Source organism: Bactrocera dorsalis, chromosome 2, assembly GCF_023373825.1.
Source record: "Bactrocera dorsalis isolate Fly_Bdor chromosome 2, ASM2337382v1, whole genome shotgun sequence".
In the NCBI taxonomy this organism is placed as follows: Eukaryota; Metazoa; Arthropoda; class Insecta; order Diptera; family Tephritidae; genus Bactrocera; species Bactrocera dorsalis.
The window spans coordinates 85,922,542-85,948,883 of record NC_064304.1 but is presented as its reverse complement, the minus strand read 5'-3'; the positions used below and the strand labels follow the sequence as shown (position 1 = coordinate 85,948,883).

At 34.7% G+C, this 26,342-nt stretch overlaps 1 protein-coding gene across 35 annotated transcripts in view; it reads left to right on the top strand.

Moving 5' to 3' along the window:
* The window catches only part of LOC105222708 (phosphatidylinositol-binding clathrin assembly protein LAP), a 53,962-nt gene that overhangs the window by 17,609 nt on the left and 10,011 nt on the right, over positions 1–26,342 (top strand). For 9 of the 35 annotated variants that reach the window (XM_049448828.1, XM_049448841.1, XM_049448840.1 and 6 more), the window contains exons 3-14: positions 5,470–5,612; positions 8,857–8,932; positions 9,826–9,855; positions 13,682–13,784; positions 14,077–14,198; positions 14,353–14,546; positions 14,636–14,772; positions 16,469–16,631; positions 17,139–17,463; positions 17,671–17,757; positions 19,040–19,264; positions 23,912–24,185. In XM_049448828.1, the coding sequence (XP_049304785.1) occupies positions 5,470–5,612; positions 8,857–8,932; positions 9,826–9,855; positions 13,682–13,784; positions 14,077–14,198; positions 14,353–14,546; positions 14,636–14,772; positions 16,469–16,631; positions 17,139–17,463; positions 17,671–17,757; positions 19,040–19,264; positions 23,912–24,185 (1,879 nt within the window). The remainder of the gene's footprint in view (positions 1–5,469; positions 5,613–8,856; positions 8,933–9,825; positions 9,856–13,681; positions 13,785–14,076; positions 14,199–14,352; positions 14,547–14,635; positions 14,773–16,468; positions 16,632–17,138; positions 17,464–17,670; positions 17,758–19,039; positions 19,265–23,911; positions 24,186–26,342) is intronic. The other 26 variants (XM_049448851.1, XM_049448853.1, XM_049448850.1 and 23 more) reach the window with 15 other exon arrangements.

Sequence of the window (26,342 nt, the reverse complement as noted above, 5' to 3'; positions counted from 1 at the left end):
TCCTAACCTCAAAAAAATCACCCGTTATATAGTACGTATTTATATGCAAATTTTCAATTTGCACGCAGCTGGTCGATCCAGAGTTTTGCATTATTGCTTTGCGCTTTTATTTTGTTGACAAACGGTGCTCCAAGGGGCGTTCTTTTGTGAAAGTATTTATTTAATTGGGCGTTCGCAACTAATTATGTAATTTTAAAAGGTTAGCAACAAAAATACCGTTTTCAGAAATGCATGTTTAATTTTATAATTTATTATTATTCCAGTGATCTATTAGTACTACAACTACAAAGAAGATTCCATGAGATTAAAGATTTGCCGTTAGCATTACTTGTTTAGTTTTACATAACTTACTGGCTGATAGCAACATTTATTCTAATTAATTAATTAACCGGAACGGTCCGGGCTTTTATTCGGCCAAGGACTGTTAACTCGGCACCACGCCTCGAACTTACTTCAGGAATATCTTTCTTTCGAGACAAATTTAATATCGAAATCGTTGCAAGTTACGTAGCAGTCATTAAAGAAAATTTAACGATTTTTTATTGCAAGAAGAAAAACCTTAACTTCGGCTGCACTAAAATTATAATACTCTTCACTGGTGTATTTCGTAGTGATCCGATCTGAACAACATGTTCGAAGATGGTAGCGATACCTGAAATAATAATCCATGCTGAATTTCGTGACGATGCCTTGTCAAATAAAAAAAAATCACAGAGGAAGACTTTATTTTGATAGGTCAGCTTATGTGGTAGCTTTATATATAGTGGTCCAATATCCGTGGCCCTGATAAATTATCAGCTTCTTTGGGAGAAAAAGACGAGTGCAAAGTTTTAGATTGTTGTCTCAACAACTGGGGAATAGTTCACGTATGTACCAGAGTCCTGCACGAGTAATTAAAAAAGTAACATGTTAGCAAGCGGCGATGCCGATGCGGCGAGTACACGCTACGTAACGGTACTTTGGCATCGTGGGCATCGGCATCGAGGGTATCGGCATCGCGGGCATCGCCGATTACTAACATGTTACCAGTGGTCGGCATTTCTTAGAACAATTGTGGAAACTAACTTCACACGTACGCTTACGCTCTATCGCAGAGCCGCTCAAAATTTTTCATGCCTATACTCGGAGTATAGGCAAGCAAATGCAGTCGAAGCATGTACGCTATGACGCTAATTCTGCCAGCGTCAAAAATACACTCGAAATACAGGAATTCAGTTTCGAATAAGCATATGGAGGACTTAATGAGAATCAAAACTTACGATCTTGAAGTCGATATGGAAAAAATCATGGAAAGTTAAAAAAATTAACTTAAAATTATTGTTGTTCTTAATTGCTTTTTTAATCAAAAACCATAATTTTTTATTTTTTTCCAAATTTTTAATAACAAAATAATCAAATAGCACGATTTCACTCAGTGTACTAAGCAAGCGCGCGCACACAATCATACGCTAGCAGATATCAAATGTGTGATTGTATGCGTTGGTAAATAAATTGCGCATTATTTTGAGCGGCTCTGCTCTATCGTTCAGTCGTTGTCGAGCCAGCAACGAATTAACATCATGTAAGATTATAGCGTTTCATTTGCCATTGACGATACCAGATAGTAATCGTACGATGCCACGATGCCGCGATGCCGATGCGCAATGTTACCTTCGCATCGTGGTAATCGTCAGAAGTGTTACTTAGTAACGTAATCGTACGATGCCTACCTTAATCGTGCAGGCCTCTGGTATGTACTGACAGGCAGAAGGAGATCTCTAATTTGACTCGGATACATGTACATTATAGAGTTTCCGACGTTTGCTTCTGACAGTTACAAGCTTCATGGTCAACTTAATTACATTATCTTTTCTTCTTTATTGGCGTACACAATTTACGCGGTTATAGCCGACTTTACAACAGCACGCCAGTCGTTCTTCCTTTCCGTAGTTTTGCGCCAATTGGAGATTCCAAGTGTAGCCAGGTTCTTTTCCACCTGGTTTTTCCAACGGAGGGGAGGTCTTTCTCTTCCTCTGCTTCCCCCGGCGGTTACTGCGTCGAATACTCTCAAAGCTGGAGTATTTTCATCCATTCAGACGACATGACGTAGCCAGTGTAGTCGCTGTCTCTTCATTCGCTGAACTATGTCAATGTCGTTGTATATCTCGTATATCTCGTATAGCTCATCGTTTCATCGATTGCTGTATTCGCCGTTCCCAATGCGCAAAGAGCCATAAATCTTCCGGAGAACCTTTATCTCGAAAGCTAGTAACGCCGACTCATCAGATGTTGTCATCGCCCTTGCCTCTGCACCATATAGCAGGACGTGGATGATGAGTGACTTATAGAGTTTGCTCTTCGTTCGTCGAGAGAGTACTTTACTTCTCAATTGCCTACTCAGTCCGAAGTTTAACCTGTTGGCAAGAGTTATTCTGCATTGGATTTCGAGGCTGACATTGTTGCTGACGTTAATGCTGGTTCCAATATAATATATATATATTAATTATAATTACCGGATAAGAATGAAGAAATCTCTAGCCTGAGAGGAAGCTGTTTAAATTTATTTTTGTGTATTTATCAATTCCATATGTTCCTATGTGCTGATAAGCGGCTGCATGTTATGCGCTTGTAAGTTTCGCAAAGCGAGTGCAATGTAAATACATACATTTGTGAGTATATAACATTAGTAAATGCATACATATGCACCCCTTCGTACACTTGAATCTGTTTAATTTATTAATTTTTACCAGATAAGTGCTTATGTGCATACATAATGCATGTATTTGTGTGGCTATAAGAGTTCAACAACTTGAATACGATTTCCATTATATAAAGTTTTTAAATTATTAATTAGGTTTACAGAGGCGATGTATGTATAGTATGTACTTGTATATACATATACTTATGTATATAATGTAATGATAATTAAAACGAGAAATGTTGGTTCGAAGTATCTTGCACAATTTTTCCAGTAGAGGCGGCTTTTTTTTATTAGTAGGGGAAGCATCGAAAGCCGGAGTGCGGAACTTTAATCCGCTAGACCTAACCTACTTCCAACTCAAGATTTTTCCACGGAACCGCCACATATTACTCGTGGGATTGACAAGACATTTTACGCCTGCTCTATAGCTCGGACAGACTGACTCCTATTCTACTGTAACTGTCTTAATTTAGTCATGATGGAAGTTGCCGCTTCGTGAACAGTGTTCCACTTATTGGAGGACTGACACATAAGTGCAGTCATATTTTCCTCCTTTAAACTACCATCTAGTGCAACTTATAACTTATCCTTTATGTTTAGAAACCGAGGACAATGGAAAAACACGTGTTCAATGTCTTCTGTGGATTCCGTACACAACGAACAATAGGGCTTAACGTTATTTTAAAATTTGTATAGATAGCCTCCGAAGCACCCATGTACGCTTGATATTTGGTTCAGGTGGAAATCCAAGTTCCCACGTTGTCTAGTTATCCACGACGGGATGTCAGATATGAGTGTGAGGGTACACCGTGCTTTAGTAGAGGTTTACACTGTTGCTGCCTCCTCTCTTTTGTTGATTTCTGTAATTGCCTTTGGCAGCTGAACTCGTCTCCCTGGATGTCTAAGAGGCGGCATTATCTTCTTAGTAAAGCGTCGAGTGTTTGTTTCGTATCGGTCAGTCGACTATTATCTTCACGGAATTTACAAAATATATTCTTATAGTGTCAAATTTCACCATACATAAAAGTTTAAACCAATTATATTATATACATAGGCTGCTATATATATTTCTGGACTAGGCAACACTAAGTCTTGCCAGGTGCAATCTGACGTTTCCATTGGAAAGTTTGACATTTTTTAGCATAACATCACTCAGAACGTTTTGTCATTTAATCGTGAATTGTTTTATTTACACGGAATTAAAAAATCCATCTCGGCCAAAAAATAGAATTAACTCGTGAACATTTTCGTGCGATCATTTTTCACAAGTGCATCGATGAACTAAAATCTTTGTATGGCTATGAAGCACCATCCTATAGATCTGTGAAAAACTCTTACAACGAATTCAATCGTGGCCGGCGCTCGCTCAAAGACGAATTCCGTGAAGGTCGTCCAAGAACAGCCGTCGTGCCAGAAAACATCGATGCCGTACGTGAACTGATAATGCAAGACCGTCAAGTAACATACCTTCAGATAGAGGCATGCCTATGCATTTCTCCCACCAGCATACATTCGATATTGCATGAACACCTGGCCATAAATAAGGTTTGTTCTCGTTGGATCCCGCACAATTTGACAATCGCTCAAAAAAAGGCTTGTATGGATTGGTGTAAAGAAATGCTTCAAAAGACGTTTATAAAATCGTAACAGGTGACGAATCATGGATCTATGCGTATGAGCCCGAAACAAAACAGCAATCGACCGTGTGGGTCTTCCAAGACGAGCCAAATCCAACGAAAAAAAAACATTTTCGTTGATAAATATTCCTATTTTCATTATTAGGCCAGAAATATATATAGCAGCCCTCGTACCAATAGGGATGATATGATTTCTAAGTGTCGTTTTGGTACGATTTTTTAAGAAAATTATTTCGAGGCGTTTCACTTTCACCTGGATGCTACAGCATATAAGCAAAAGTGTCGATTCTGGTGCGACGAAAACGCACAAATTATTCATGAACAACCATTACATTCACCTAAATTGTCATTTTGGTGTGGTTTTTGGTCTGGTGGAATCAGGGATCCGTCTTTCTTTCGAAACGAAGTTGGTGACACCGTTACTGTCAATGGAGAAATCGATGATAATCAACTTCTTATGGCAGAAATTGGAAGAAAATGGTCCTGACAACAGGTGCAACATTCGAATAATTGCCAAAAAAGTTTATAGATTCGATTATTTCAAGAAATTGCTGCATTGAATGGCCCCAAGATGTTTTGATTTAAGACCATTAGATTACTTCTTGTAAGGTTATTTGAAGTTATTGGTCTTTAGCAATAAGGCAGAGTCTTTTCAAGTTCTAAAAGTCAATATTAAACGTTCTAACGTTCATGACATACGACTTGTTTTAGTGGAAAAAGTACTCGAAAACTGGGTTCATCGAATTCCTTCTTTCAAAAGAAGTCGTGGAACCATTCGAATGATGTTATATTCAGCACTAAATTGTATCGATTGTACTTCATATTAAATAAAAAAACAAAAAAAGAAATAATGTAACTCTTATTGGGAAACCCTGTACATTTGAAAAGGTACTTCTCTTATATAATGAGCGAACTTCTCCGGTATAAGCTCCGCCCAAGTGAGTCGAGGTAAAATTATGACAATTGAGGTAGATATTTAAGCTTCACTTATTTCTCGTGCGATTTTCAAAGTTTATTGCCCATCCAACCCTAAACTCTTGCCCTAAAGTCGTGCGCAAATATGTATTAATTTGTAATAATAGTCTATAGATTCGAGACTGCGAGTATTAAAAATATTTGATTTCTAATTTTGCTTTTTTTATTAACTTGCAGATTTGGTACATTGCACGAACGAACCGAATGTCTCCATACCGCATTTGGCCAATTTACTTATTGAACGCTCACAGAATACCAATTGGGTGGTGGTATATAAAGCGCTGATAACCACTCATCATTTGATGGCATATGGCAATGAGGTGAGTAACGAAATAAAAATTCTTTAAGTGTTTTTGTATATGTGTTTTAAATATTTGTTCAATAAAATCTTTATGTTAATAAATAATATATGTAACTAATGCATACGTTGTAAATATGTATGTCTAACTTGTGTCGGAATCAACAATAATATCGGGCGAGTAATTGTGTTTTATTGATAGCAATGGAATTGTGTAAGAATAGGCGTATGCAGTACATACTTATGTACATACAGATTTACGTACATATATATGCATAAGTGGTCATATATTGAAATATGGGGCGTTTTATCACTTGTATTGCTCATATGACTTTCCTTGCTCGTGGTCAAGGTACTTTTTTTTAATAAAATTAATTTTTTTCTAAAAGAAAATCTGTATCTCAATTCGAAAATGCATAATATTCGAAACTCGGATCTGCCTTAGAACTAAGTTGGACCACCCTGAGCCAGAAGAAATACTTATATTTTTCGTTTTAAGGAATATTTGATTCGAAAATAGGATTGAAAATGCGAAAATCGAGTTATGAAATACCAAAAATCCGAATTGTAATTAAATTCCGTGGGTAAAGGATATTTCAAACAAATATATTTTGCTAAGTTGGTAGGACTGTCCTTAATTCTTCTTACTATGCCAAATCTTTTTTTGCCCTTAATTCCTATGCCCAAATATGAGCATGACTAGTTTGTTTACAGCAGCCGAGTTAAGGGTTTACCACAGTAGTGTGTTACGATTTTGGCAATGATTAGAAAATATCGAACAAAGAATTTATCTAAAATTTTGTATTTCTAACCAAATCGCGGTTATAGCCGAGGGAACAACAACAGAGCGCCAGCCGTTTCTTCTTTTTCTAATGTGGCGCCAATTGGGAGATTCTAAGCGAAGCCAGGTCCGGCTTCACCTGGTCTTTTCAACGGAGTGGAGGTCTTCCTCTTCCTCCGCTTCTCCTGGCGGGTACTGCGTCGAATACTTTCTCAGCTGGAGTATTTTTATCGATTCGGACGACATGACTTAGCCAGAGTAGCCGCTGTCTTTTAATTCGCCGTGGCCACGCAAAGGGATCTTAAGTCTTCGGTTACTAGATCACCTGGAGAGTTCTAAAAAAGTATGCTCTGGTCTTGAAACTTTCTGTAAGTCGCCGCATCTTTCCTAGAATTTTCGAGCATTTCCCCTGTCGGCCAGCTTGTCAAGCTCTTCATACTCACGGATTTCGGCCCCTCTATTTTTCTCAGTTCTCGGTATCTATACCACCCGCATGTGTTGTGTTCGATTGTAATGTTGCGAGGTAGGCAGTCCAATGTTTTCGTTGTACGATGTACGTAAGGAGCTTGAAATGCAGACCCACAGTTCTCTTATACTGAGTTGCTTATGAGTGCTCTTAGAGAGATGAGTGTAGGTCGATAGAAAACCGTTCGGCTGTATGTTGTGATTGCAGCTTCTAGACGTCGAACCTTCCTTATGTTTGTTCACGTGCATTTTTTGCTGCACAGACGCGGGTGCGTATCTGGGCTGCAACAAAATAGGTGTCCGAGTCGATGTTAGAACCTTGGAAGGTACTCACTTCTAAAACCCTGGAGACGTGTCTTCCGTCTATCACAAAATGATGATCTGGTTAGCGGCTTTTCGATCCGGAGACAGGAGGTAGCTTTTTGAATTTTCTTATGCTGTAATCTAGTACTACATATAATAGATAATATTTCGGGCCCCGGCGAAGTCGATCAGCCTTAACTCATTTAAGGATGTTTCCTTATGGAGGCTGAATTTCCCGACCATTGTGCCGAAGATACCTTCTTTGTTCGCCCTGACATTGAAGTCGCCAAGTACGATTTTGACATCGCGGCGGGACAGCTCTCATAGGTGCGCTCCAAGCGCTCATAGAAGGCATCGTTGGTAACGTCGTCCTTCTCTTCCGTGAGGCGTGAGCGCAATTAGACGTTCATCCACCGGGGTGAATGCCAGGACTCGACGAGGGAGTCTCTCACTTCACGAATCTCACATCGAATTTGAGCTACTTTATATGAACACAAGGGCATACTCGTTTTAGTCCTTGTCCCGTCCATCGCACTTCTTGGACGTCGGTGATATCAGCCTTTATTCGGTACCGTCCCAATAAAGGAAAAGGACATTCCAAGTGCATGCCCTCAAATCGTAATCCTTAATGAGTTTTCCATGGTCGTCATCAAAAGGGGGTCTTCTACCCGAGTTTGTTGATTAGTTTTCATTGGGAGCGTTTTTTACGTGGCGGATCCCAAACCTAGAGCAGAAGCCTGAATAGGGATGGTTCGACTACTCACTTTGGCTCACCTTCAAATGGATGTTCATTGGCTACCCAGAGGATACTTGGTCTAAAGTCGTAAGCCGTGCAAAAGCTAAGAGTTGTCGATCCATAATTTGGGCCTCGTTTTACGAATATCTTCGCGCAAACGATGCGTAATATTCAAATAGTATTCCTTGCTGATAGTTTGGCCTGTCGGAAGGAATTCGGCGTCCACCCCACCTCAATAATAGAAGAAAACTCTCAACATAGCCTTGATTTTTGACTTACTTTGGCTTGGTTTTTCGGCTTCGGCTCATCATTGTTTTCGGGTCGTAACCATAGATCCAAAATTCATCGCTAGTAATAATACGTTTTATGACATTCTTGTAATCGGAAAGCATTGTTTCACTGATCCTTCCGATATTTCAACGATACCAGTAAGATTTCTGAGCTGACTGTTAATCGTCGATTCAAGCACCTTCAACCTAGTGCCTCGGCTTTTACTCACCAAGAAACTGCTCGTTTAGCTTCGGTGCAGCCGAAGTTAACGTGTCGGAAGCTCCTCTCAGAAATGACGTTTTGCTGTGATCACTGTGAAAATTGATTGTCTGTGGGAAAAAGGTTTCATTAATTACTAAAATATATGTGTAAGAAGGTCGTGTTAAAATTTGAGACTAATCGCTATCAGGTAATGTTGAAACTTTTAAAACACTATTTTAAGAAAAACGAGTTTAAAGTTTGGAATGCATTTCTAAGCACCCTGAAACGCCTTTTTAAATTTGCCTGTAACTTCGAAAATATTTACTGGAACGATATGAAATTTTCTGTGTCCATTCTTAAATATACATATGTATATTAAGAAAATCAAATAAATTCCTTTTTTTTTAATTCTAACTCTATATAACCGCTTAATAAATATTGATGCGTTTTATTCAAAATTTAACTTCAACCTTTTATTAAATTTGATTCTCTTTGTTTTTATTTTCACAGCGATTCATGCAGTATTTAGCGTCCAGCAACTCAACGTTTAATCTCAGCAATTTTCTGGACAAAGGAGGGGTGCAAGGTAAACAAATAAAAACAACAAGACTAAATAAAAAATAAAATCTACTTTGCACGGGTTGGCAATCATTACACAACACTACACATAATCTATTTAGATTTCCACAACTAAACTGCTCTCACGTTGAAATACATACATATACAGACATTCCCACACAAATATGTATGTATGTGAACGCAGAACCGCATTATTCTAAATATTTATGAAATTAAATTCACTTTCCAAAATGTGATTGGCATTTTCCTATACATACATACATTCACATCCCCACTGGCATACAAATTGAATTCATTATTTCATTCACACACTCAAAATTGCACCCATACACATACACACACATATATTATAAGTTTTTTGCAAATTTTAAATTCGATCATTTGACAGAAATGAATTTACTGAAGCATTTTTCATAAAATAACCGATTAAATTGTTTGTTTATTTTCAAGCGCTTTAAATAAATTATTTTATTTGCATTATTCATTCATTTATCGCTTATTCCACTTTGGCTTGAATTATTTATGTATTAACACACTCAAATGCATTTATGAAAAATTAAAATAAATAATTATAATAACATATGCTATATTTTCTTCTCTCTTTTCTTCATCTCTATTCTTCTCCAACATCCACCCGTTAAAAATCGGATATTTTGACATTAAAAAAAATATTGAAAAATCTGAAACTGCTAACTTTTCAAATGCCGGCTTATTATGTGCATTGAAATGCATTTAAACTTGAATTAAATGAAAACTGTTATTTAACAAAAAATTACGTAATTAATAAAATGCTGCAAACAAATAATACTCTTCACATACACACACACCACACACACACATAAATGACTAATTGGTTCTTTGTTGTTGTATAATAAATTAATTGTTAAATAATGTGTTAAGATGGCTTATCGGCACCGGGTGGCAGAATGGGTGAGTACTTCGCTGTTTATAACTAGTTTTTAATATCGCAAAATGTGCTTTAGCTGTATATTTGGTTCCTACTAGTTGTAAATATTCGTTAAAACTTAACTGCAAATTATTGCACTTTATTTGTTGCACTCATTTAGTGCTAACTGGTTGTAGAAATCATTGATTTACTTTTGAAAGTTACCGCAACTATTAACTGTAAATATAAGAATTTAGTTTGCGTTTTTGTACATTTAATTGTAAATAATTTGTTATATTTTTGTAAATACATACATAAAAAATACTGCACATAAAGAGATTGTATTGAAGACGCTCCTATATGTCGAGCTTCATCAGCAGATATACATATACAGATAGTAGTTCGAACTGATTTGGCATATGGTTTTATATTTTAAACTAGTTTTTGAGCATTACATTGATTTTTTTTCTAAATATTACTTATAAATATGGAGTTTATAACAGCAAAAACGTATTATTTTTTTACGCACATATGCCAATGAATTCAGTGAATTGCCATTCATATTACAAGTAAACATTGTAACAAAAAAGTTGCAGAAATTGTAAATAATACACAAAATATTTAATTATTCATCAATAATTATTTTGTCGCCTTCACAGTATGTAATCCCTATCAGTTGTAATATGTCAACGATTTTTTCCAGTGCTCGAAACACTTTTCGTAAGCACTTTTTTGTTTTGTCTTTTCGATCGACTGAAAACGGTTTCAACGGAGTGGCAATTTCAGCTTCGGGAACAACAAAAAAAACCCACACGGAGCCAAATCTGGTGTATACGTTGGTTGATCGATGGTACTCATTGTATTTTTGGCATTAAATGGGTCACAGTCGTGGCTCATTATCATCGTGTAAAATCTATGAATTGTTCTTCCACAATTCCGGTCGGCAACACATCAATACGGCCAAATAGAACCTTACTAACCGTTTGTCTCTCCGGAACAAATTCATGATTCCAAACCAAAAATATCTAAAAAACCATGAGCATCACCTTGATTTTGGAGCGGCATTGACATGGTTTATTTTGGTTTCGTCTCGGTTTTTCCCCTCCATTCTGATGATTGTTGACTTGTTTGCATGTCACACTGATTAGCTCATGTTTTATTAGTTTCAATGCTCTCCATGAACGATTACATGAACGATTAAATATGTCCAAAGCGACCAGTTTACGGTATCCTTTTTAAAAGTTTCAGCTTTATCGGGACGAGTCGAGCAAGAACGTGTTTCATACCCAAAATATACACCAAAATCATTCGAGCTCTCCTGCCATCTCTCCAACACTTGTCTGACGATTTTCAAACACCCATACCCTTCACTTTCTTAATATTTTCATCAGTTGAAGAGTTCGAATGTCGCCCAGAACGAGGCATGTCTTCAACGATCTCTCGAACGTCTTTGAAGTCTTTATACCACTCGTAGGCTTGTGTTATTGATAAAACTGAATCACCGTGAGCCTTTTCCAACATTCGCAAAGATCCCGCAATTAGAAACACAAATATATTTCTGAGATGTTGTAAAAATTATTTTGAAAATGAAAAAAAAAAAATTGATGATTCAAAGTACACTTTATTATTAAATAAAATCTCTCCGAGCATTAATACACTTGCTCCAATCTGTGGAATCCCTGAAGTGAGAATCCGTAAGGTCTGCAAAATACGCTCTAATAGCCGTTATGACCTCTTCATTTTATGAAAAACGCTTGGAACGCATACATTTTTTGAGATCTGGAAACAAATGAAAATCGCAGGGGCCAAATCTGGTGAATACGGTGTATGCTCCAACAATTCGAACTTTAATTCATGGATTTTAGCCATTATCAAAATGCTCTTACACACGATGCATTGTTCTGATGAAAAAGGATTTTCTTCTACTGCAAACCGGGTCTTTTCATGAATTTTTTCCTTTAACTGGGCCGAAAGGTTGCAATAATATTCAGAATTAATTGTTTTATCGATTTCCAAGTAATCCACAAACAAACTTTTTCCTCTCGCATCACAAAAAATTGATGACATAATCTTCTTGGCTGATTTCCGGACACGAACTCGTTTCGAAACAGGTTCACACCACTTTTTAGCTTTTTATTTTGATTCAGGATCATGGTGATGGAGCCAAGTCTCATCCATAGTGATGAATTGACTCACAAAATTCACTTTATCCTTTTTAAAACGCTTCAAATTGAAATGAAACTTCACATACGTTCATATAAAGAGTGGACCAACAAAACAAAAAAAATGTGGGCCAGTAGCAACGCCCTCTCTTATCGAACGACAAAACTTATTGAACAACATACAGTTAGAAGGCCGAAGAAGTGAATGTCGGTTAATAAAAAAAAAATGTGTTTTGAACAGAATCTCGGCAATAAATAGTTTGTAAAAAAAAAATAAATTTAGCAGTGAGAAAAAATCTTCGTTTAATTACTAAAATATATTTAAGAAGCTCGTGTTAAAATTCGATACTAATCGGTTTAGCAGTTTTTGTGTAATGTTGGTCACCGACTTCGAATACACCACTTTGAGAAAAACACGTTTCAAGTTTGGTCTTGTACTTCCAAGCACTCTGACACGCCTTTTCAAATTTTCGTGTAACTTCGAAAATATTCACCGGACTGTTATAAAATCTGTGTCCATTCTTAAATATATGTACATTAGGAAAAAGACGATTTTGACGATTTTTCGAAAATTCTAACTGTATATAACCCCCTAAGCTAATACTAATACTATCTAGATTTTCCAAAGGTCTGAAATAGAACCTAAAATGACATCGGTTATTAGAAGTAATCAATTAACTGTTCAGTTTTGTAGTTTTTGGTAAAAAGCTTGTCCATATTGGAATTATAGTAAATTTTAAGAAAGACGGTAAGCAGAATTCCCGTGGAACGCGAGTAACATTGTATATTTCCGCCGTGTTTACTGTTTTCCACTAATATTTCCACTAACAATTGTTCGAAATCACAAGCGTTTATTAATAAATTACTGAAAACACACTGTATTTACATACTAACAACATTGTGCGACAGTCGAAAAAGTTAACAAAGTACTGTTATTTATGAAAACATAGTTTAAGCTTACTTTTTATTTTATCCAAATATTCTTTCACTATATTTATTGCGTAAGTAGTTATAATTTATTTTAACTAGCTTTGCATTTTTGGTTTGGTTTATAAAATGAAAAGAAATTAAAACTGTACATATCGTCACCAAAAATGCGAAATAACGTACATCACTTTTCATAAGTTTTCAAGCGAAGGAAAAACGATATAATAGAAACCACTCATATTGAATAGAAATTTGAGTTTTAATTATAAAATGGTTATATATTGGTTATATCTGACAGCGGAAGCAGAAAATTTTATGCTACATGTATGTAATATGTTGTAGTGAAATGTTAGCAATAAAAAACTCAATTTCGATTTTTTGATGTTACGTTATTTTGCATTTTAAGTGATGATATGTAATAAGATCGACTATGCGTTAAATTACATTTGAATAGCGTGCGCGGTGTTTAGCGCCTAAAAGTATATCTTTTATTTAAATGTAAATTTTCGATGTAAATTTGTAGTATATTTTGAAATTACTTGAATTGTATTTAAAGCCTTTCAATTAATTTTTAGAAGTAAAACTTTTAGTTAGCTAAAGTTACTGATAAATTAAATATTAATTTATATTAATCTTATGCTCAAGAAAATTGCAAATTTTAAAATTCATACTTCTTTGGTATGAAAATTCTTTAATGGCCTCATTTTATGTAGCCTAACAAATTTGTATTCTAAACACTGAATGCAAATGCATTAATTTTTTCCTGTACGTCCCCCCACAGGCTATGACATGTCTCCGTTCATACGACGCTACGCCAAATACTTGAACGAGAAGTCACTCTCATATCGTGCAATGGCTTTTGATTTTTGCAAAGTGAAGCGCGGGTAAGTTTGATATGAATTATCAAAGTACTTATAGAATTTTTATACTCAAGCACAAACAACAAACAACTATGCCTGTTTGTATGGTTGTGCACTTGTATGATTGCTCAAGTGCGCCCAGTCATGCAGCACAAAAATAAATAAATAAATATGTAGATAAATAAAAAATACTGCGGGGATTCACGATATGATTGCTGGATTTGCATATAATAAATTCTAATTTTAATTTTTATTTTTTTAAATAAATATTTTTGTAAATTTTAATTTAATTTTTAAATTTTCTTGCCATCCCTAGCAAAGATGAGGGTTCCCTGCGGACCATGAATGCTGATAAACTGCTCAAGACATTGCCAGTTCTGCAGGCGCAGTTGGATGCTTTATTGGAGTTCGATTGTCAGGCCAATGACTTGAGTAACGGTATGTTTTTGGCATTTTGTACTTTTTTGGTCATCAATTTATTCGACAACCTCCTTTGTTTTTATTTTTGCTTCATCGCCATTCACTTTCGTTGGTGCAATTTTCCTTCCAAATCAACGACTTGCGCTTAACACACACATGCACGCACCGCCAGGTGTCATCAACATGAGCTTTATGCTGCTCTTCCGCGACTTGATACGTTTGTTTGCGTGCTACAATGATGGCATCATTAATTTGCTCGAGAAATATTTCGATATGAATAAGAAGCATGCACGCGATGCTTTGGATTTGTACAAAAAGTTTTTGGTGCGCATGGATCGTGTTGGTGAATTTCTCAAAGTCGCTGAGGTGAGTGAAAATGAAGACAATCAATTTTGAGAACACACATATTTACATGTCTTTATTTTCCATTTACCTCTTTTTTCCTCTTAAAACAGAATGTTGGCATTGATAAGGGTGATATACCCGATTTAACTAAAGCTCCTAGTTCTCTCTTGGATGCTTTGGAACAACATTTGGCTACTTTGGAGGGCCGCAAAGTATCCGCCGCTAATACACCAACTCAGTCAGCAAGGTATTTTTTAAAATCGTTAAAATGTTAGCGAGCATAGTTTTGAAAAATATTCTAGTATGGAAAATTGGTAGAATTTAATTCCTTGTGAAGTAGGTTTTTTGTGTGAAATCTATATTTATTGTTTTTTTAACTCGTTCGGGTATAATCGAAAATGGTTGACTCATTTAGTTTCATTAAAAACTTAAAACATCACACACTGAGTTTCGGAATTAAGCAGTAGAATATCTAAAAGTCTTAATTTCGTATATTATATTACTCAGTCTGGGTTTTTGAATACTTGAAAGATAATTTCGAGCATAAAGCACGGTTGAAACCAAATCTCCAAATCGGTACGCTACTGTCGCATAACTAGTCATCGAATGAAACCCATTTTCACATATGGTTTTGACAATTATGATACCGTTATCTCATGAAACTTTATTTCTGTCCTGTGATTTTCTGATTTTTTATACGTGATGAAAGTTGTAAATCGAAAACTGATTGTGCACAAAATGATTCAAAATCCTTCTTGGCCTTGTTCGAAGATTGCAAAAGTTCAGAAATAACCAAAATCAACAGTACGCAATGTAATAAAACGACTCGAACATTAAGTTACGAGAGAACAAAGAAAGTGGCAAAACATTGGTTGCAAGACTCGAATTTGGAAAACCAAATATATATTTAGGTCAATTAATGGACGCCTATTGAATTGACGGATGTCAGTAAAGTTTTATATTTATTCGAAAACTATAATTCAGTGGTACAAAGATAATGGCATCGATTTTGTTTGAAAGGACATTAACCCACCCAACTGCCCACAACCTCCCCAACTGTAAAATATATATTAAGATAAACATCTAGTAGCGCAAAAAAGAATGGTTCAATGTTGTCAAAGTGAAATAAATCCGCCGCTGTAGTAACGCGAATTATAGGGCAGCGACTAATGGTAGTGATTAATAAAAGAACTCGCAAATTTATACGATATAGCGATATGTAATTTTATATTTGACATTATCTGAAAGGTGAATAAATAATCTTGCGATTTGTTACTTTTAACAAAAAGGCTTTTACTCATTGAAATATTAACAATAACGATTTTGCGTGAACGAGGTTTATATAAAACAAAAAACTAAAGTATATTGTCATGTGAAATGTGGGTATTTTATTTTTACTTACATAATCATTATAAATTTATAAATTGGTTTCTTAACAGTACTCCAATGCAAGCTTGAGCAAGTAGTATATAAAATTTTGAGAAAAAATAAACTTTTACATCGATATAGTAGATATTTTTTTATTACTATTATAGTTTTAGTAATACTCAATAAGTTAGTTATTGAAAATTTGTTATTTTATTAGTAAGTTATTATTTTCTATAATTTATTTTCAGTAAATTGTAATCTTAGTTTGATTTATTTTATTGTTATTTTAGTATTTTATGTTTTTCGTTTCTTATTTGATTTCATATTTTACACATCTTGGTCGTTCTTGTGGTCGTCATAATTTTCGTTACCGTTGCTGTTATCGTAAACAATAATTTGGTTGCTATTTATTGCTCGTTTGGTAATTATTTTCGTTTGAATACTTTGTTGTCTGCGATGCTGGTTGATAAACTTTTATTGCCCACATGTGCTGAGTATTTATAAATTGTTGATGCGTCGTAAAACAAAACAAATTAATAAAACCCCTTGCCATATCGGTTTGAGCACATTTTTAGCAATCAGAAGAATGTTAAATCCGCTGTCACTGCCTTATCTTCCACCAGCTCATCCTTCGGCACAGCTGCCGCATCCAGCAAATTCGACACGACCAATGGCATCGATGAGCAATTGAAAGCCCAGGTTTTGGCTGAAGAGGAGGCTGCAATGAATCAATACAAAGTAAGTGGTCTATGTAAAGCGAATTAATACTTTATGATAGAAACTCGAATTCTATTTATGCTGAATAATTTTAATGGCTCAAATAAGAATTGTCCTAAGATAAAATTAAATTCTTTTTATCACTCCTCCAAATTCAATATGAAATTGATAGGTTATTTCTTCACACAGTTGACGCACTCAAACTCAATTGAATATCAGCTGTTTAGCGCATATTTACATTGATGGGGCGTTACCATTCACTTCATTTATAATTTCTAAAATTTATTTTTAATATTTTCTTCTTCGAAAAAATTTAAATAAAATTAAATTTGAGTGGTCTGGGTTTAATTTTATCAGCTGATTACATTATTTATTATATAACTGACTTGTAGAATTTTAATTATAGTTCTTGTATGTTATAATAAGTCATATTTAATAATAAAATAAACAGTTCCCCCACTTCAATTTAATGTTAGTTAAATTATAATTCAATCATATTTAAACAAGTTTTCCTCATCCATTTTACAGCAGTCGAAGGTCTCTTCACCTACTGCAGGCGGTGCTGGTGCTGCACTAACAAATCCATTCTTATCGTCGCCGCCAGCCAGTAGCGCTGGCGCACCGATAGTCGATCTGTTTGGTGCAGCTCCGGCAACGGCTGCCGGCTCGACTGGTGGCGCCGGTGCAGGCGGTGCTGCGGGCGGCACAAAAGCCTCCGATGATTTGCTACAATTGGGAAATCCATTTGCTGATATGTTCGATGCACCAGTCGGTGGTGCAGGCGCTGGCGGCGGTGTGACAGCAGCAACAGGTGGTGCACAGAATGCCAATAATATTTGGATGCATAATAATGGTAGCATGTCTTTTATTTGATTTTAATTTATTTCCCTTTTTTATTTCTAGTACAAGCTAGTTAATGTGCGTTTTTTATTGTTATTCCAAAGTTTATTCTCAAAACACGCTGCACTTGAGTAGTAGACAAAAAACAGCATTTGGTTGCATTTAAAAAAGCTTAACACTTAACTAGAGCGAAAATTAACGAAATTTGTTTTCCATTTAGGTTTCAATGGCGCGCCTTCGGCGGCTGCTAACGCCTTCGTCTCGGACAGCAACTTTTCATCCGTTTTCGGTAACACTGAACCAGCCGGTAAGTGAAATTTGTCTCCTGCTTTGAAAAGAAATGTCTATGCCATCCTACTTCAACGCGTATAAATGTCCTTGAGTGTCTGTGTTTCCTGTATTTAATTTCCAATTCCTTATCCTTCCATAATCCCAACTATGCCCTTTGCGATTACTATCCAAAGCTGTTGTTAAACAAATTATCTATTTTTTCTTTAACATAAAGTGTATTTATTTGTTTGCTTAACAAAAATATTTTTTAAAAATACTATGTTTCTTAAAAATGCAATTTTTGCTTAGCGATTTCAATTGTTATTATATATTTTTACTATTTTTGTGGTGTATACATGTAACCGTTATAAATTTTGTAATTACTAATACATATTTACTAGTATTTAAAAGATTACTAATAACATTTGCAATAACCGAAATTAGTAAAGATGGTGTGCATGCAACTAATTGCTTAGGGTCACTTTGTTGGTGTACTCTTTATGTTTTAATACAAATATTGTGAGTTTTAGAATTTTAGTTTTTGTTTTAAATTATTATTTTATCTCTAGTAATTAGAAATTTCATACTTTTTTTTATCCAGTTTGTATAAAATCTCTTTCAAAATTACATAATTAAGGAATAGATATCTTTGCAAACATATGTACATACATTGCAGATAAATTTGAAGGTTTAATATACAAATAGTCATAATAAAAAATATATGTATATTGTAAAAAATAATTATATTTTTATGCATACAAATCAGAAATACATGAAAGTATTTAAATGTTTATTGTTTCTATTATGTAAAAATACTAGCAGTTTACTACCATGGGCTACTAGAGCCGTACGTTGTATTGTCTATGGCTACTGAGCTCAGAATATTTGTACTATAACTAAAATTGTATTTACGTTCTTCACATTCTCGAGTGCTAGTATTTTAGTTAGGATATTAGTAGGTACGTACAGCATATAAATGTCAATAAAGGTTCGTGTGTTATTTTTAGGTTAGGTTTAATGCTGAAGTTCATCTCAGGAAATTTATTCTTATTTTTCATATAATTATTATTTTTGTGTTAGATTTGATGCTGAAATGCATCTCAGGAAATTTTATTTTATTTTTCACATAATTAATTTATGCATATTAAATTAATTTGTTAATTGAAATTGTGTGCTTTTATTTTCAATTTATGCACTAACTAAAATACGCGCAAAATCATATGCAAACGGCCACTGATAACTAACAAACAACAACAACATTGCTAAAATTTTCCAAAACCACTAACGGAATGTGAACCTAAATTGCTGGCGTCTCACAGCGGCTGCTGCATCCTCCGCCGCGGCGGCCTTGCCAAATCCATTCTTCGACACCATGGAAGCGCCATTCTTTGGCGCACAACAACAACAGCACCAGCAAGCGGAGTTTTCAACCCATAGCGTCGCCGCCGCCGCTGCTTATGTGCCACAGGGGGCACAAGCCGCGCAAACGCTCTTTATGAACACAGCAACTATGGTGGCGCCGGCGCCACAACAATTCCCACCAGGTGAAGAGAAAATATACATGCATACTTAATACCTCCATTTACTATGCGTACAAAATAAACAGTTAGCTGAATAAGAGCAGCTGCTGTTGAGCCCTTATACTTTCATGCTCGCACACTTGCTCACTCTCATACGTACTCGTATTGTATGTATGTATAGTGTATGTTTGTGTGACGTGTGTGTTTCCGTCGTGTTATTTACACTTAAAGCTTACTGTGTTGCCTTTTCGTTGCTGCCATATCATATTATATTGCATTGTTGCACCAAAGTTATACCATGAATACAACAAGCAAAACATCACAATACAAAGTGAATGCAAAAAAAAAAAACAAAAAAATTACAAGATTTATGCACTCTTTGCTTTGGGTTGTTGTTTTTCGCTTTCAGTTTAAACATAGAAACGCAGAACCTCAACCAGTTTTGTCTAATCACTTACTCTACCGTCATTAAACCTATTTACCACACACGGCATAGTTGCTTTGGCGGCCTCTGGCCAAGAGCACAAGCCCACGCCACTCCCTTGCAGTGCTTTCTTGTAATCTTCTCGCTGTACCTCGCTTTGCCACCCACTGCCGTGCTCACAAATGTGTGTATATTATGTTGTGCTTCCGTTCGTGTACGTGTTCGTCTTCTGTTTCCACGCCCGCCAATCAATGTCTCTGCCAAATTGCACTGCCAGCCAGTCAGCTTTGCAACGTCCTTCAGCCCAAGGCTGCGTGTCAGTTTCCGACATTGATTTTGCTCTGCGGTCGCTTTCAGCTCCACTTGAGTGATTCCGCGCTTTCTGGAATTTTGTGTGCTGCCATTTCGCTTTCGTGTTTTGTTTTCGTTTATGCAATATTATATTTATGGCTTTGTTATTAATTAATTTTATAGATATTTTTAAGTGTAGGCTTGATTCCATTCCTTACTTCCATATTATTTAAAATTCTATTTTTTGAAGTTAGTGATTATTTTACATTTTATTTGGTTTATTCATTTTATGTGTTTATTCTTTTAAGGTTTAGCAATTAAATGTCTACATTTCATTGTTTGTGTAACGTTGTTGTAAATAGGAGCTTCATTCTAACTTCGCGAAATTGAAATTCGAACAAATTATTTCCAAGTTAGATATAGATAATAGGATAACCAAATAATATAAATCCAAATTAAAATGTTAATTAAAAACAAATATATATCACATCGATCTTCAATTCACAACATAGGGAAGGGAAAGAAAGAACTATTTATTATGGAAGCGGTTCCACTTTCAATATAGCAGATTAAGCCAATTTAAGTTTATGCCCTTCTTATACTAATAAAATCACATGGTATTCATATTTCCAAAATCAGAGATTCTTCCAGACGACGATTACTTTATTTTAAGTATTTGTTCTACTGTAACTCACAATGAAATTTTATTAAATATATTTTTATACCCTAAACGGGATATATAATATTAGGATTGTCACGATCTCTGTAACACTTAAAAGTAAACTTTGGAGCTCTTTAAAGTCTATATGTAAAGGATCAGCGTGACGCGCTGAGTCGATTTAGCCATGTCCGTCTGTTTGTGTGTTCTTATATATGTACGTGAATTAGTCTCTCAATTCTATATCGTTCTGCAATTATACATAGGTTCTTTTTTGACCAAGAAGCTGCTCATTTGTCGGAACCGCAGATATACGACAACCATAGCCGTTCCCACGGCAGTTGGGTCTAAGTAACCGGAACGGACCCGAGTTTTTATCTGGCTAAGGACTGTTAACATGGCACCATGCCTCGAAATTACTTCAGGAATGTTTTTGCCGCTACAACAACAACAATCATAGCATAATGCTGCCATACAAACGAATGTTCAAACTCAAGTCCTTGTATGGAAACCATTTCTTTTGATAAGGTTTATTCACCAAATTTGTCACAGATTATTGCCCACGGCATCGGTAGCGGTAACGAAGAAATTATTCACTTCGGTCAACTATAGCAAATAGCTATCATTTAAATTGACCGATAAAAGTCAGAATAAAGATTTTTTATTTTTATCTTTTTATGCAAAATATCTGATTTTGCTGTTCTGAGCTCTCATCGTCGTCATGCATTATGTAATAAGCCATTTTTTAAGCTTTGATTCTGAAAGATTAAGTTTATAAGGCTTGCGCACGATGAAATTGGTGCACGAGAAAATGTAAATAGCTTTTAAAAACAATTTATTAAAAAAAAACAGTTTTTTTAAAAGAAATTAATTTCATTTTTACATTTATTAGGAGTGGATTTGCATATCTTGGCTCAAAAGCTATATTGTTCTTCTACTGTCAAGTACCACTCAACTGCCGATTTGCTATAACGGCATGAAGCCAAGACAGGCCAAAAAAATGTGGACTCTCATGCCGTCTTAGGAATGGCAAAACAACCGTTTATGCAGCATTCCTGGATGTATAAATCGGTGTTGATAGTACCAGTTGTAACAAAAGAGTTGCCACAAATTGGTTGCCAAACCAAAAATTTCTTTGTAAACTTTGTATCTTTTGTGTTTTAAACTTCTCATGGGGGAATGTCCCTTATGATTCGCAACATAAAAATCCACACCTGGAAGCTGAGAAAAATCCTGAAGCATATACTCCTCATCATTCATAATGTAGCAGTCCAAGTTTTGAAGCAAATCAAGCCTTTAGGCTCGAGCTCTTGTCATGCTATTCTTTTTGGAATACCTGTCTGGAACTTTCTGAACTTTGTTAAACTTAAGCCCTTCCTCCTTTTTAACTTTTCTGACAAAAGTTTTAGAACATTGTAGTTTTTCCTTAACCGTTCTCCCCGATATGTTGGGATTCTTCTTAAAAATCGCTATTACCTTCTTAGCTATGTCAGGGTTCTTAAAACCTTTCTTTGCCTCACTTCGTTGCTTCCTGTTGAAAGTGAGACCTTTGCTGAACGTTTTAATAACATGCGGCACGGTAGTCTTGGAAACATTTGCTTTTATAGCAATTGTTTTTATAGTTCAGTTTGGATTTTTGCTATAAAATCGAATAATTTTTTGGCGCACTTCTAGTTGACTACTCATTTTGAAAGCAACAATAAACTAATTTCATCGTGCGCGGTCATTATTATAATACGAGGCGTATTTGATAGTAGAAAAATAAATTTTTACCTAATTTTTTAATTAATTTATCTGAATAATGCTTAAAAATAGCGGTATCTGTAAAAGTATTCGTTTTATTTTTGCATTTATTAAAATTATTATTTTGTATAATAATTATGTTTTTATGAACAAAACACCGACTACTGTGGTCTTTACCTTTATTTATGTTAAATTGTTATGTTATTTATGCTAAATTCAATTTAAAGATTTTTTATCATAAACATAAGTATATGTACGATTGTTTAGAATAAAATATTCATAATTATTTCTTTTTATTTTTTTATGATAATTTGTTTTAAATGTCTTCCTTTTGAAATCGCGTTTTTTAAGCCAAATTTTTTAGTCTTTATTTTTTGAAATATTTTTCTTTATTATTCTTAGTCTTTAATATATATTCATGTTGCTTAAAAAATTTTATTTTACAATATTTCTATTAAATAAATGTAATGTATTTAGAACAGCTATTTAGCCAAATACTAATAGAAGTCTCCTTGGTGTTGGGTGTAGATTTGCATGTTTGTTGTTATTTGTTTTCTAATTGATGATTCACAACTACTAACTAAACTTAACCCAAACCCGCTTTCAATACACTTAATTCCTGATTACAAAGCAGAAAAATAATACACAACTCCATCTGTATTTGGCACACATACCCTCAAGAATGCGTTACACGTACATATACATATATGAACATTACATTTCAAACATCAAATATAACTAAGGTCATTGATTTCTGTAAATGTTTTCTTTATTCGTAATTAAAGCTCACCTAGTTCTTTTGTACTTCTCTCACTTAAATCGAAAAAAAAAGTTTCCAAAATATTTTTCTTAAAAAAATATATGGTATATTTAACACAAAAATCGTCATATTTATTTATTTTGTAAATGTATTTTTTTCTCTTTCTCTTCTTTTTGTTTGTCTTTTTTATGTAAACTCACAAAACATATTTTGTATCATAATTATGGCAAAAAAAAAAAACAAAAACATTTTAAACATACCAAACGGAAAAATGGTGGCACTTATAACAATAATGAAAATAATATAAATTAATTCCCAAATCAAAACAACAACAACACAATATTATAAAACGTATTAAATATGTCAACGAATCTAATAAAAAACAAAATTCGCGTAAAAAAATAAATTCAACAATTGAACATTTTGGTGTGGTGAAAAATGTCAACTAACTGTACAAAATGCTTTTTATGTCAAAAATAAAATGAAATGCGTCCAAACATCATGCCAAAACTCATTTGTCTGTGTTTCGGGGTCCCACTACATACAAAATCCATGTACACATTATAACAAAACAAAAAATACATTATGGGTTCATTAATTGTGTAACCGTTTTTGCAATAAAAATCTGTAAAATAAAAACCCACCATCATCAATATGGAATATGGTGAATTATGCACACCCTAATGTACTCTAATACCACTGGTTAATGAAACATTTGTGTGTAAATTGTAATTACAATTGACTACTAAAACAAAACAAAAAAACAACAAATATATCGAAAAAAATAATCTGAAGGCTTTGATGCTTTGGGTGATGTACTAAAACCTGGCATCACTGCCACGCATCCAGCCGCTTCCAATCAAACAACTATTGTCACTGCAGGTGCTCTGGGTATGGCTGGTAGTCAGCAGCAGCAACTACTCACCCAACAACAACAGCAACAACAACTGTTTCAACAACAACAACAAACACAGCCAACTAGTACTGGCAAAATACTCACTGGCGATTTGGATAGCTCGCTTATGTCACTTGTAGATAATCTGAATATAAACAAATCGAGCAGTGCAAAGTGAGTAGTAGTAATAATGACAAGAAATTCAAATTTAAATAATCACTGAAAATAACACACTTTCAGAGATTGAAAATAGGGCATAGGGCATAAAGCATAGCATACTTGAAACTAAAACTACATTTTATTTTTTATTGTAAGAGCAGCTCATCAGTCATCGCAAATACTAGATATTTAAATTTTTCTCAACATAACGGTGAATTGTAAAGTTTCGGAAATAATAAATATGATTTTAAAAATAAGTTTGTTTCAGAACTTCTAGCTATCAGGAAGTAGAAGTATGCGAGAATTGACAAGATACTCTCACAAAGTGCGAAATAACGAAAACAAGAAAATATCAAAATTTTGTTTATAATAAACACAGCATATCAACAGTAAACTAAATCGAAGCAAATGCGTTAAATGTCACTTCTTAACACATGTAAAACTAGTAGTTTCCTACCCAGAAAGCAACTTCGAAAACGCTTTAGTTTATTCAGATAAATGATGAGCATGTCGTGTTGACTCCGTCATGTCTTTCTGTCTGTATATATGGGACCTAGTCAGATATCGATCTCAAATTTTGCATACATCCACTTCTTACTACAAAGCTTCTCATTAGTCAGAACGGCCGATATCGGATCATTACAGCATAAACCTGCCACGCAAACGTAACGTTCAAATCAGATTCTTGTATGAAAAACTGTTTTGTTTGATGTGATAAATTCTTGAAATTCGGCATGGAATATTATCCAAGACAATACTACAATCTCCGAACAAATTGTTCAGATCGGACCATTATGATATGTAGCTATAATACGAACTAATAGATCAAAATCCAATACCTGGTTGGATAATTTTTGTATTTGACGCGATATCCTCACAAAATTTTGCATGAATTATTTTTTAAAGTAAACTCCATTCAGATCGGACCACTATAACATGTCGCTGGCATACAAACCGATCGAATTCAGAACCTTGTATGAAGAACTATTTTATTTGACAAAGTTCTTTACGAAATTGGGTATAGATCGAAAATCGAACGACTATAGCGTATAGCGGCCTTACAACTAACCCATTAAATCAAGTTCTAGTGTGGAATCTTTTGTATTTGTGAAAGGTATTATAGCTTCCTATATAACCGAAGTTAACGGTTTTGCTTGTGATGGCTAGAGGTCCTGAACCAAACCTAAATTTTGTATACCTACTCTTGCAACATGTTGCTACAGATCATAATAATTTTGTTATTCTAACGGTTGCCTGTGTCATCTAAAATTAAATGAGATAGATATAGGCTTAAGTTCTTAAAGTTGAGGCCACCGACTCCAAAGTATTAAATTTTAACAATTTCGACTCGTTGTAGGATCGTATTGCCATGATTAAATGGCAAACCTTACTGAAGAGAAATGTCAAAAGAGCGGGAAAAATATGGCGTCGTTTGCTATACCTATCGGTCTACTTTTGTAGCGTTCCTATTGAACACCCCGTTATAAGTTATCCGGTTGTCTGTCTGTCCGTCCGTCTATATGTATTATTTGATACACGTATAAGACGTAAATAGGCGTAATCGGGCCACTGCCACGGCCATTAAATGATTAGGATACAAAATTTGGCACAGAAAGTTGCAGTAGCAAGGAGCGCTTGTAGGCTAAATTTTATTAAAAAATAAACGTGACCCCACCCTCCAAGAGGTTTGATCTTTTAATTCTTGAGATTACCAAATACGCTCAGAACAAATCTCCTGATCGGATGATTAATATGAAAATTTGCCAACACTTCAAGGAATTTCCTCAAGCCTTGGAAATAAAATGTTCAGTAAAATCCGAACTTAACTTATAGACATGCATATATATACAAGCCTAAAGTCAGTTCTATGAGTGCTTGGCTAACCAATTTTTCCATTAAATTTTCTGTACAGTTCCTTAACGGTTATAATAACGTATAACTGCATCTGATAAAATTTTGAACAGTTCTTCCTCTCTCTTCTAAGGCAGTTAAGAACTTGAGAAACGTATTAAAAAATGGTTAAGATTTTATATATAGAAATTCCAAAGAGCCGCCTTATCTTTTCATAGAAATATTTACAACGTTGCTGGTAGGAAAATATATTCTTTAATATATGGTATTTTTTTTTTTAAGTCAAAGTTGAAATTTCATATATAAACAGTAATTGTCACA